This window comes from Polyodon spathula, chromosome 49 (genome assembly GCF_017654505.1).
Source record: "Polyodon spathula isolate WHYD16114869_AA chromosome 49, ASM1765450v1, whole genome shotgun sequence".
Classification (NCBI taxonomy): Eukaryota; Metazoa; Chordata; class Actinopteri; order Acipenseriformes; family Polyodontidae; genus Polyodon; species Polyodon spathula.
Genome location: NC_054582.1, coordinates 1,030,030 through 1,043,428, shown reverse-complemented (window position 1 = coordinate 1,043,428; position 13,399 = coordinate 1,030,030). Strand labels below are relative to the sequence as shown.

Sequence of the window (13,399 nt, the reverse complement as noted above, 5' to 3'; positions counted from 1 at the left end):
CTAAAAAAACAACCTTTCATTAGCCTCTGCGGCCGTCATCTTCCCCCTGTAAATTACCCAGCCCGATCAGCAGTTGATTGGTTTTCTAGTTGCAGTCTGAGACACAGATTATCCAAATGTACAGCACTCTCTACCTGTGTCGCAAGCACAAATCTAGCCCTATATATCCAATACATTGTACTCAATACTATATTATAGTTTAATGGGATGCAGGACTCGTTTTAACGGTACCCTTTCTGTACAGTTTCCAATAGTGCACAGACAGTGTAAAGCAATGCAATCTAATTACAGTTTGTAAAACTAATGGAAACTATTAAAGTGATGTAAGATATTATAAGCACTGCATTGTTAGAAGACAGAACCGGCGTTTAAGTTGAGATTCATGGCTTCATGTTTTGGGGGAGAATTTCTTCATCCAGCAAGCTCAGTGTTTTTTGATGTATGAGTGCCGTTTCTGGAGATTTATGTGTTGCTCAGGCACTCCCTCCCCTAGTCTTAAGTCAGTGAGTTTTTACAACCACCAAAGGAGCTCTCTAATGAACTGTAAGATGTGTGTTATCAAGCCAGCATGTCAGCATGCATCCTGCAGAGATAAAGCGCTCAATTTATAGGGCTGCTGGCCCAAGACTTTTTTTATGGTGCTTCTAGCTCTGTTCAGACTAGGGTAGGAGACTCAGATGTTGACGTACAGAAAGCCAGACTCCACTTATCTCACATTAATCTGAAACGTGTCATCTGTCTGCACCATATCTGGGAATACCTACATACAGTATTGGCACAAATACACTTGGAGGGGGGGCAATAAACAGCAATGTATTTTTCACAAGTCACTGAAATTTGCTAGCTGGAACATCAGATCGGTTCTGCATCCCTTCATAAGGTTAGACATAAATTCAGTTCTTGAAAAAAAAACTTTAAATTTGCACCTGTGATGTCTTTTCCTGTTTTGAGACCCCCGAGAGCTCACTCAGCCTGCCCTAAGCATGCTTTACTAAGTGTCCTTTTTGCACGGGGGAGGGGGGGGGGTTAATCACTGGTACAGCACAGTGCTCCATTGAGAACGTGGTTCAGAATAGTACCTATGATTGCAAAAGAACCTATCCTGAAAGAGAGATCCCCATCGCAGCCCCTGTGTCTCAGACTTGCGAGCACTTGGTGGGGGCGCTGCCAGAACACTCCTGACTCAGTGATGCTCCTCTCTGGAGGACTGGGAGAGAGGCATGGGCAGCTGTGGCACACTAACGAAGGGGCTGCTTGGGTCTGGCAAATATCAAAGAGAGAAAGACAGGCGCAAGCAGGGCCATAAACTCTAATGATTGCATTAATGGAGGCTTTGTGAAGCTCAAAGGGAAGAAACTCATTTCAAATGAAGCTGTTAGTCCACCTGCGCTTGACATTGGCTTTGAACGAGCTCCAAGGGCACTTCCCCAATTGTTTTGCATCCAGTAGATTAAGCTCAGTAACGGTTAAATCCCATATCATATATAATACAAAGTAAGCACATTGGCAGTCTTTTCTATCAAAGGCGTGTTAACTTGAGGTTTTAAACTGGTTTTCAGTTTAAATAAGTTTGGGACAGTCTGAAGCATCTGTTCTTTTTCAGTGCTCTCAATGTCCAGTAAAGACCCAAATGCTGTAAAACAGGACATTTCTACGACAACTTTGGGCCTGGATGGAGAACAGATATTTGTGTATAACAAGCATACACAAACTCTGTATAAAATCAGTGTAGTAATTACGCTCATTTTGGGGTTCGTGTGTACTTTGAGAATGAGTGAAAATGTCCTGCTCTGAATTGATCTAAGACTTGGTAAAACCTGCTCTTGAAATGACAGAAGATTCAATAATTAAACGATAATTGGTTATGTCTCCAATTCTCTCGAAGTAGAATCCATTTCTTGTTGACTAATTTGCATATTGCTTAGCACGAGTCAATTGATTTATTATTTGATTTTTATTTTTAACCAGGAAATCTATGAGTTAATCTGACAGGTTACCAGATTACCACTGTACCAGTCTAATTCAAAATCGTTTGTGCCAATCGAGAATGATAAGAAAGGCTTTCTTTTTTTAATTTTATTGCTCTACAACTTGTTAATGCATTCCCATCGGACCACTTTATCTGTAATAAACATCTTAACAAAGTACGCATCCCTCGGGAGGAGCTCTTAATTTCCTTCGAAAGCCCTCACACATATAACGCTTTTTTTATTGCATGCAGGTGTTCTGTTAAAAAGCGTTGGCTTGCAATAAATGTCCACTAAAGGGCTGGTAGCACCTAGGAGGGTATCCCAGGTCAGTGCACCTGTCTTCAGCTGAATCCTCCCCTTCATCCCCCGAGGAGTTAGCTTGCCGGGCTGTCCTCGTTCTGTATGAAACACCTCCGCGGCAGATGTGAGACTCTCTCTCTCTCTCTGCCTTTCTGTGAACTGCAGTCCACTCCACACTCTTCAAAGAGAATCCTGACAAAGTTCCATGAAGCATGAGTTCTCTCGCCCTAAGACGAAGCAGACCTACAGCGTTATTTAAATGATCTAAACAGGGGCCCATCCAAATACTGCCACCCTTTATAGCAAGGGTAGTAAGGTACCAAAAAGACACTTCGCTTGTAAAAGTTTACTATGGTAAAAGCATAGAGTAGTGAAAGTGTGTTAAAGAATCAAGAATAATGAGGTAAGGTAACGCTGCAAACACGCTGTGTAAAAAACACATTGCTAAATGTAATAAGGGTCATGTTGAATGCAGACAAATGTTAGACTTCTAGTTGAAGCATTTGTCATAAATGTGTTCTTGCAATAAAACAAGCTTTCTGGTATCTGCTAAAGTGGCTACATTATATTTGCCAAAACCAAAGCCCCACTGAATCCTGCATTACGGTTTGTAAAATACATTAAAACAATTCCTCAGTTCTACCAATACTCTTTTGGGGCGCTGCAGGAATGCGCCTGTATGTCCGATTCATCCCCACGGTACATTTCTGTTACATTGTTTGAATTATCCCTTTAAAATAATAATAAAACATATCCCTGTCTGTTGATAACTAATACTTTTACAAATCCATGGCACATGTTACAAGCTGAGCTTCTCTCTCCCAGACACACAAATAACGACCTGTTGGATCATTAGGAAACAGGTTCTATAAAACGTCTTGAAAGGAGCTTGAGACCTTTGATCTTGCTAGAAAGGAGTGCTTAACTACTCAGCCCAGCTATTTAAAGAGTCTAGTACACCTCCCGTAGATTGAGGAAGAGGTCGGTATCTTTCCTTTAAAAAAAAAAAAAAAAAAAAGTTAAACTCAAGTAACGCCTCGCCCCATCGTTCCCTAATGATCCAAATCAGTTTCACGTGCCTGGGGACATTTTCGTAGTCAGGATGGCCTGTTAAGAGGCTGACCGAACACTCTGCTAGAACTCACTCTGCAATTTGCCAGGCAAGATGTTTTTAATGTTCCCTCCTCCAGAGTGTATTCATGGCTCGTTAAAAAGAAAAGTGAGCGGAAGACCACTCGTTCAAACCCGAGCTCACTTCATACAGAGCATATTGCAAGCTTAGGCAAATTACTTCTAATATAATGCAGAAACCCTGCAAGGGAAATCAACCAATTACCGTCAAAATTCCACTACATCATATCCTGTGTACAGAAGTCACATGGCCTGTAAGTGAATGAAATAGCTTACAGGTTCTGTAGCCTGATTCCTGAATGACTTTACACAGCTCCTGTACAAACTGATTGCTATGAAATAATAATCATAATAATAATAATGCTAATAACAATACTTACATAGCACCTTTCAGCAGGTCCCTACACATCCATGTAAAGGATAAAAACAGGCTTTAAAAATGTAGTGATTATTATTTCTCCATTGTGACAGTGAGCTGTATAATTCAGCCATTTCCACTAATAGCTCGTTTTGCTTACTTGCTGATAACAGTGAACTAAAACACATCAAATAGAGAGAGAGAGATGCCAGATGGTTTTATTCACAACCAGTAGAATGAATGGCCCTCTGAACCCTTTGTAAATATTGGAAGCAGATGAGTTTATCACTGGCTCCCTCTAATAAAGAAACCTCGTCTGTGTCTGACGAGCTGTTGACCTCTTTCTCTTGCTAATTTCCAAATCACATAATTGGGCACAAATTTAAATCGAAAAGTAAACATCAAATATATTTCTCATCATAAAGTAAACACGCATATATAGCTTGATTTCCAATTCGCTTTTCTTCTTTTTACAATAAAATGGAATAAAACAAAACAAAAAGACTTTGAATTGGTTATAATGTGGCGTCTGTGAATTTTTACATCTTGCAACAAAGCATGTGGAAAAGTGAAACCACGTGAAGTGGCTTTGAAAAGAAAAGCAGGGGCATGGCTGGGATACTATCTGCGGTTGTTCTACTTGCAACAACTCTGCCCATCTGGAACCCCCCCCCCCCCCCCCCCCCCCCCCCCCCCCTCTCTCAGGTCTGCCTTTTATCCCCAGGACCCCCGGTTCGAAGAGAAGAAGCCTTCGTTCTGCACCCTGGTCCCGGCTTCAAGCCACTTCTACCTCGTTTCCATGAGCAAGGCTTGATCCGGGTTCTCCCGCATTCCTCTAGGACCCTCATTGATAGTCTACCCGAGTGGAGTGAAAAGACTCCATGCAATGTAAGTTTGACAAGGATGTTGTCGGTTCTATCCCAGCAAGCATGGCGGCTAAGGTCGCGTTCATTTGTTTAAAAAAACTAAAAAAAAAACACGAAAGGATGGATGCTGTTGCTGTGCCTTTTGATTTCTCATAACAAAAAACATACAAGAATAGTAAAGCACGGAGAAACCAGCTCACCCCAGATGTGGATTGAATGTTTAGGCCCACTCATCACTTGATGGGTCAGTGTTGTGATGTACTTCCACTCATCCTGCTTTGGGAAAGGGTCAGAAAGAGATCTGGGGCAGCACGGTTTTATTTAGCCAATGCGGGTTGGCTAAATTACCATTGGAAAAGCAGTTTTCAACCTGGGTTGAGTGGTGCATGCAGTGCGGTGGGGTATCTGTATGCGAAAATTAGTCTAAGGGTCTTGATTTCATATCAAACAGTATTGTTTTTGTTTTTATTATTATTATTATTATTATTGTAAAGCCAAGTCAAACATCTGTCAGTTACAGATCCACATGTGTATAAAACATTCAGCATTTCCATAGCTTTCTCTGCATATACTGTACTTTACACAGAGTAGTTTGGCCAGAGATGAAGGCGCTTTGACAAAGACCAGCTGAGTCTCTAGTTTTGTCATCTGTACAAGAGGAGGCTGTGGGAGAGACGTCTCCCAAGTTCAAGTGCTGATCGTTCCAGTCTAAGTTGGCCTTTACTTGTGTCACGACCTTTCATGTCTCATCTATTTGAAGAGTTATGGAGCTTTGACAGCGAGTGGTTGTTTGCGTCCGCTCCACACACTCACACAAGGCCTACGCTTCTGTTACTGTAAAACTATAAAACAATCAGGCTTTCTGATGTCATGTCCAGAACTCGATAAGAAAAATAAATGTTTCAAACTGATCTGTGCAACTCCCAGATAATTTATCAACAGTTTGCAAAGATCTTCTTGTGCTTTAAAACAAAGCCTCTTTTGGGTGCAGTTCTGTTTAAACCAGGCTTCCCATGAATATAGCCGTGACGGATGACTCCTAAACAAACACAGCCACACTCCGGTCGGATTTGCTTTTCAACAAGGAAATTCAACCCATTGGGATTCTCTGAGAAGACGCAATCTGACACACAGTAAAAGTCTTGAACACGTTGCTGAAGAAACGAGAAGCGACCAGATGGTTATGGTTGAAGAGACAGCCGCCCCTCCCCCCCTTCCTCCGGGTCAGCAGGCAGCCCTGCAGATTGAGAGATTCTACAGTATGTCAGAAAGGGAACACAGTGACAGGCAGTGTAGCAAAGGTGGTCCAGGGGCAGGCGAGTGAGTATGTATTGGACAGTTCAGTCCTGTCCAGGCACCAGGACACCAGAGTCCTGGGGCGCTGTGGAAATGAAAGATGTGCCGAATTGTTCCTGGCACAGAAGGCTGCAGGATTTGGGCACTGGAAGAATATGGTTGTGTGTGGGACAGATAGATGCTAGACACAATTTCACTAGGATCTGGATTTCAATGGCCTGCACTCATAATAGGAAACATTGTGGTGCAGAGGCTCTAGCTAATTGACACAGCTCTTGTGTTAGTCCTCTTCTTCACAGCTTACTTTACACCTCGGGAAGCAAACCATCCAGCCAGCATGTGAATTCACAAGCCTTCAGTAAAACAGACGCACGCCTTGGACTGCCATGTACGTCCCTGCATCTTCTGTACCTTCCTGCCATGGTCTCAACCTCGTAGAGTACAACTACAGCATGAAGTTATACATGCAGTGGTGTGCAGATTTATTACAACACCTCAAGATGTGCCGTTTAAATCCTTTATATACCTACCTGCAAGAAAACCTCTGGGGGTGAGAATTGCAATTTTCAGTCAGTGGTCGGTGCTACAGAAACAACAGGCACTCGTGTGTTAAAATGTTAGACCGCTTTGTGTTTTTAAATTAGGCATCGTAAGTAACAAATACAAACTCTCATGTATGTTGTGATTTGTGCCTGTGTGTTCCTTTTCTCTTAGTATTTTCAATTAATTGAACGTGTAGACTATTAAAATCATCAATTAGAGTATCACTAATTTGTCTGTTTTGACAATTTTCCAGGATTTTCAGTTGCAGTGGTTTGATATTATAGACCAATCTAAACAGAATCAATGAGGTGTAGTAATAAATCTGCAATCCTCAGACCTGTTATAGTTCAGAAAGAAAAACACGTTTGTGTACAGATCAAGACACAGAGAAACAAACAGTTAACGAACATTTTATTCAAATTATATTAATACAGGCTAAGAATCACACATTGAAATGTCCCTTTGTAAAATAAGGAAAAAAAATAATTCTAAAATAAATACAAAAAAAAAGTTACAATACCTACAGGTTTTATTCACAGAAAAAAAAAAAATAAGAATTTTGTTGAATTGCAAAAATCATTCAACCAAAATATTGAAATGAGTAGATTTATATACAGTTAGTTAATTAGCTGTTTTAAGAGAAATATGCAAACTGACTGATATTCTCATTCGTTCAGCTCAGAATGGTTAGTAGCACACTACGGATTGAAACTGTTTGCACGAGTCCTGAAGAAGAAAAGAAACAAAAAACAAGTCTCCCGGTGAGGCCTGGACTCATCCAGCCTGTGCTTTTTGATTATGGGATGTACACACTGAATTGCAGCAACTAGATTAGGCAGAGTTATTCATAGTTCCAACACAGGCAGTGGCTTAATAATGCATCTGTAAAGAAAAAACAAAAAGTACAGCAGCCTTAATTTTAATTACTTCTCTGACAGTTCATTTATTTTAATACTGGTGTTGGTGCAAAACTGACATATATATTATATATATATATATATATATATATATATATATATATATATATATATATATATATATTTTGCTACTATAAATGCTTACTGAAGAACACACATATCCAGTGTGTGTGTGTGTGTGTGTGTATATACACACACACGCTCATATCAGTCAATTATGGTTGACTTGCTATTAACCAAGTCTGATTACAACAGCAGCCGTATCGTTATTTTGTAAGAATCGCCAGTACTGGAGCTTGACGTGGATGCCTTGCCACCAAACTAAGAATATAAAAAGTTCTTGCCAGATTGGCAAACAATGGATTACAGGGTGCAAAAAAAAATAATAAGTACAGCGGCCCGCACAATAGAGGAGCAGCTGGCACAGTATTACAATGCATGCACTTCTAAACACAGACACCACCTACCAACGGACAGACAATACTTAGCATGAGTCAAGTCTTTCACAGTTCTACAGAAAACAGGGAAGGAAATGGGATTATCTACACACTAGACGTGGCGAAGTTTTACTTTTACTGTCTGCCTCGGCTGGCTCATATATTCCTGGGTTGTTACAGAGACAAATAAAATAAACCTACATAAAAAATAAAAAAAGAGAAGTTAAAAACGCAGGAGTGATCTGCGGTCAGTGAGAATCCAGCTAAGAATCACTAGCACATTTGCTGTTTCAAAACTGCAGTTGCAGCTGCTACCAGCTAAGACCTGAATTAAATCAAATGAATTACAGCAACAGCACCACTACAGAGCTACTCAATACCACTGCAGCTCCTTCCGAGGCACTATCATTTAGAATGAATCCAGAACTCAGCAGCACACGATGCCCTGCGTTCCACGAAGACAGATGTTTGGAGAACCTGTATGTGTGTTAGCTAGCACCAACATGCTTCTCTGGTAACCTATGAGGAAGAATATCTAATAATCAAGATTTAATATGCAGCATATTCAAACTGGCTGAGGTAACTCGGGTAAAACAATGGCAGTGTTTGTGTTAAATCAGGATCCAAATGGCTAAAGTGTCTAGTATTCTTTTTTTTTTTTTTTTTTTTTTCTGGAGCCAGAGCACAACAAGGTGAATCTAAACTTTAAAAACTTTTCACAGGTGTGCAAAACTAACTATATATTTCTCACTCTTTATTACTGTTAAAAAAAGGAGCCACCTGTACCAAATATTTCTCTATGTGGCAATGACTAAGATACAGAGGGGCTAATAAAATGCATACAGTACAAAATCCATGAAGTTAAAATAATAGAGAACTGCCTGCCCCACTCCACCGCCATCCCTCAACAAACAAACCAAACACACTTGAGCAGTGCAAAGCAATTCAGTGCAGTTACAACCTAACCGAATTTAAACAAGGTTATGACATCAACGTACAGGATTACAGCAATTACATTATAGGACTATGAAAAACACTACTAGCTATTTAATAAGTCTTCCTTTTAACACTGGGACAGATAAAAAAGAAATGTTTTCTGATTGCGTATATTCAGAATCAGAAGTAACACTGTTTTCACACAAACCGGGACTTCGAGCAGGAGACCCTCCCATTTTGAAGGAAGCTTGTGTCAGTTTGATACCTTTGTAGCCCTGTTCCTTACTTAAACATTGCACACAAATAAACAAAGTTTTGAGATTTGGAAGTGCTTAACCTTGTTAGCCAGTGTTGCTGTAAATCATTCACAGAATTGCATAGCATTTTGAGGCATTTAAAGTTTTCATATGAAGTCCAGACCATGTAGCTAATAAATCACACACTGACTATACTACCTCCGGGGTCAGTTTCCCAAACGTCCCAACATTGATCACGATCGATGAAAATAGAGGTGTAGCACCGTACCAATCCTAGATCAAATCTCCATTCTTCATTACTGAAAAAGGTTGTTCTTTTTACATAAGCAACAAAAGAATGGAACTTTGATCTATTGGTAAAGTATTCACAAGAACCTTATTTGACAGGTAACAAGATTAAGCTCATCCAACCCCACAACAAAACTGGTCATGGACATCTATGCAACAAGAGTATTTTTTTCTCATAAAAAATCACTGGATAAAAACCTGGAGCAATACTACCCTGCATAGAACCCAAATTAAATGATTTAGCTAAAAAAAATAATTGCAGTTGGAATTATTGTGTTCCACTTTTTCCAGTGGTCTGATTAACAAGCACGGGTCTGATGGCTGGCGCTGGGCTGTGTGATGTCATAGACACAGACAGGAGTTCTGGAACAGAGTGCAATGCATTCTTCGATCTTGCACGCTGTGGAGTGTGGGTAAGCTGTGTGCCAAGGCCACAATGGAAGCCCAGTGAGGATCTAATGTCTAAAGAGGGCGACCCAGGCTTCTCTGTAGCGGAGCAGCTCACTGAAGGCAGAGGGATGTGAGAGAGGAGAAGAGTTCATTACTTCCAGTTTGTGCCACGGACGCCTCATCTGCTGGTTGTCTCCTGGGATTGGGGTGGCTCAGCAGCACATGCTGGAATCTTCTCAAGACCACTCACAGCCAACTGGCAAGAGTTTTCTTTTGTCAGTTACATGGGCATGTCATCCGTGAAAACGTTCTACTAATGTACTGGCAGACCAGCCGGTACATTAGCAGATTAGCGATGCAGAAATTTAAAAAAAGTTCAAGTGATAAACAAACGGTTAACATACATGGAGGGTGGGGGCTCTTATTTACACAGACAGACGAGTAAGTGAACTTGTGGTCAATTTTACATGAGGGTTTGGTTATAAAGACTCAAGACGACTCCTGCTTTTCAGTGGTGTATTGGTTAGTAGAGAAGTGTGAGATAGAGAGAGAGAGAGAGGGAGGGAAAGTATATCACTCCAGTAGCACTGCTCCTGCAAGCCTGTTTTCAGTAGTATGGACCCTGCTCTCTTCAGAGTCGTGCTTCCTTCTCTTTCCTCTCCTCAGGATTCTGGAGTCAGTTGTCCTCTACAGGGGCTCGGGGGAAGGCGCGCAGCAGCACTCTGTTCTGTTCGGAAGCTGTACTCGTACTGTGGGGAAAAAGAACAAACATCCATCAGGCTACTGCAGCAGAGAACAAAAAATCTCAAGACCCAGTGAGGTCACACTGTTACGTGTTTTTTTTTTTTTTGTTACTTTTATTTTTGGTTTTGTTTTTTCACTTTTATTGAATTGTGTGTGAATAGAGACGAGATTAAAGTAATTTTTTAAAGATCTGTCATCACAAAGACATTGCTTTTGGAAATGAATGTGAACCTGTATACAGTGAAGCCTTTCTTTACAGAAATCTGCAGTCTGTAGGTATCAGTACCTGCAGTCTGATAGCAATTCTAAAGATCTGCTATTGTAAAACAGTTGTGTAGACAATAATAAAGGTCCTAGCTTATATAAATGCCCCATATATTTCCTCTTGGTTCATGCAAATGACTTGTCGCTATACCCATCTGATGGGACAAGTCATTTTATATTGCAATCACAGTTAAAACTCATCACATACTGGGCTTTCCAAATGGGATACAGTTAAGACCATTTCTTTGAGAACTCTGCTCCTTAGTGGTCAATTTCGGCATTGCTTTACCATTATACACACACACACACACACACACACAAAGCCAAACCTTAAGAAACACAAGAAAGCGATCTGGTATTTGATGCATTAAAACCCCAATTTAGTGCAAGAACAAGCTGTTCTAGTAAAATACGAAAACAGGAGACCTTTATTTTATGGATCAAATACAAAAAGGCACAAGTCTGCTTATTTCCTTTTGGGAGGCCAGCTTTTAAAGTTTCAGGTTCAACTGGTTCGAGCACATAACTTTTTTTTTTTTTTTTTAATCATGTAGAAATGATCCGAAAACATTTGGATTTTTTTTTTTTTTTTTTTTTTTTTTTTTAGCTTTATTTTACAAAAATGAAACTGGGGCACTCTGGGGTGGAATAATCACTGCTGTAACGAGTCTGAACAGCAAAACATCAAATGAATTGTTTCACGCAGCAAGTAAAACCCCATTGCATGTGTCTGTCTGCTCAACATAGAGAGACAGGGTGTGAGCAGCAAGCTCACCTACATGTGCTCTTTCAATTGTTCCTGAGTCGCACTCCTGCCCAACCCCAAAGCCTGTCAGACTGTGCTTTAACCCCTGTGTGTGCACATCATGCTAACTGGAAAATACCTTGCATCGTACAGCATGCACAATCAAAGTGATGGAATTCAACACCAGGGATTGGTTAGAGATTTTACCTATAAGTTTTCCCTTATGCCTTACTCACTAGTGAACAACGATCAAAATGATTAATCACGGATGAGATCCGGTGTGTAAAAGTCATTAAAAGTTTGTCTGTCCGTTTCACAGACCTCAACCTGCACTAACGTGCTACCTCACCAACGATATAACAGTACATAAGAACATGAGAAAATGTGCGAACGAGAGGAGGCCAGCCAGCCCATTAAGCGCGCCCAGTTGATCTCAGAACCTGCTGAAGTTGTGTCTTAAAAGGAACCCAGCGAACACTTTAGTTCAGTGATCCGTTAGGAGTGATTATAATTATATAATGGCAAAGTGTATAATAACTGTGTTGCAATAGCAAAGCAGCCCCATACAATTGGTGAGACAGACATATAAAAATACAGACACAGAGAGACAGGCACAGAAAGACAAAAGACAGGGATGTTATAAGTGATTATAAACATTAGCAAAATAAAAAATAAAAAAAACAATGGCAAAATTGTATAATATTCTTATTATTTCTAATCATATTCTATAATTGTTAATAGCGTAACTAATAACACGTTTATAACAGACCCCTACACTAAAGTGTTACCAGCGATTCTGCCACATGACTAGCCAGCCCATTCCAGCCCCTCACCACTCTGTGTGTGAATAAGTGTCTCCTTCCCTCTGTCTATGTGAAGGGTGTGTCTTATCAGAAATAGCAGTTAGAGCACCTCAGCTTTGAAGCACGGCACTCTCACCTAAACTGCACCTGTAACCTACACACAACCTATTAACTAACAATACAAGTGTCCGATCGTTCATACACCTGCAGTACACAACCCCAGCACTAGGTGATGCTGCAGGACCACACATTAGGGTCCCATCCCTCCAATCTGTGGCAGCTTTAAAATAGGCAAGTGCCATCAAAACCCTTGCAGATCTTTCACGTACAGAAACTACCTCTGGGGACATCTGCAGCTGTACAAACACGTGCCAGAATGTGACACTTACTGTAGTTATTTCAAGAGGTGCAGCAGAAATACCTCGGAAAAGTGAAACTCACATGATAAATTGCAGTAAAACGGGGTCTTATCAGGAAGGCCATGCATCACTGTCTGCCGGTTTGCAAGGCAATGACAGGACACCGAGATGTAAAGCGGCAGTATTAGAAGAATCAGAACTCCTTCATTTCCTGGCCCTGTTCTCAATCCTGACACGTACGTCTTCATTAATTGCCCCTCCAGCATCCTGCCGTCACAGGCAGGCAGCTACTATCAGCAAGCAACAAGCCTCATTTTTCAACATACAAATACATAAAGATGTCAGTTCAAATCGTTTACTAATTAACGCTTAAAAAGACACACATTAGATATGCGTGGCTAGGAGCAATTAAAATCAGACGAGTTTCTCAATTCATTTGGGAATTGGGTGGAAAAAATAAAAATAAATAAAACAGCTAATTGCTGGAACTGACATTTAAAAAAAAAAATTATACTAATAATAATAATAATAATAATAATAATAATAATAATATTATAAAAACTGAAATCAAGCCAGTTAGCAAATATTGAAGTAAGATTTCATAAGACTGACTTGAGCATTCCAACAAACATTTAATTAAATTTTTAATTTTTTTTTTAATTTTCTAATTTTGAATATTTTGTGTAAATATTTGTTTGTTTTTAAAAACGCTCAATGAAATCGTAATCTATTACACACCGTATGTGGCACAGTTCCCTCTCCAATGAAGGCAATTAATTTATTGAAAAATAGCAA

General features: G+C 40.2%; 1 protein-coding gene across 2 annotated transcripts in view; it reads right to left on the bottom strand.

The window, feature by feature from the left end:
* Positions 1–7,494: 7,494 nt before the first annotated feature.
* mvb12bb (multivesicular body subunit 12Bb) overlaps positions 7,495–13,399 on the bottom strand; it is a 41,847-nt gene continuing 35,942 nt past the window's right edge. For both annotated transcript variants that reach the window (XM_041238630.1, XM_041238631.1), the window contains exon 10: positions 7,495–10,438. In XM_041238630.1, coding sequence (XP_041094564.1) covers positions 10,352–10,438 — 87 coding nt within the window. In that variant the 3' untranslated portion in view covers positions 7,495–10,351. The remainder of the gene's footprint in view (positions 10,439–13,399) is intronic.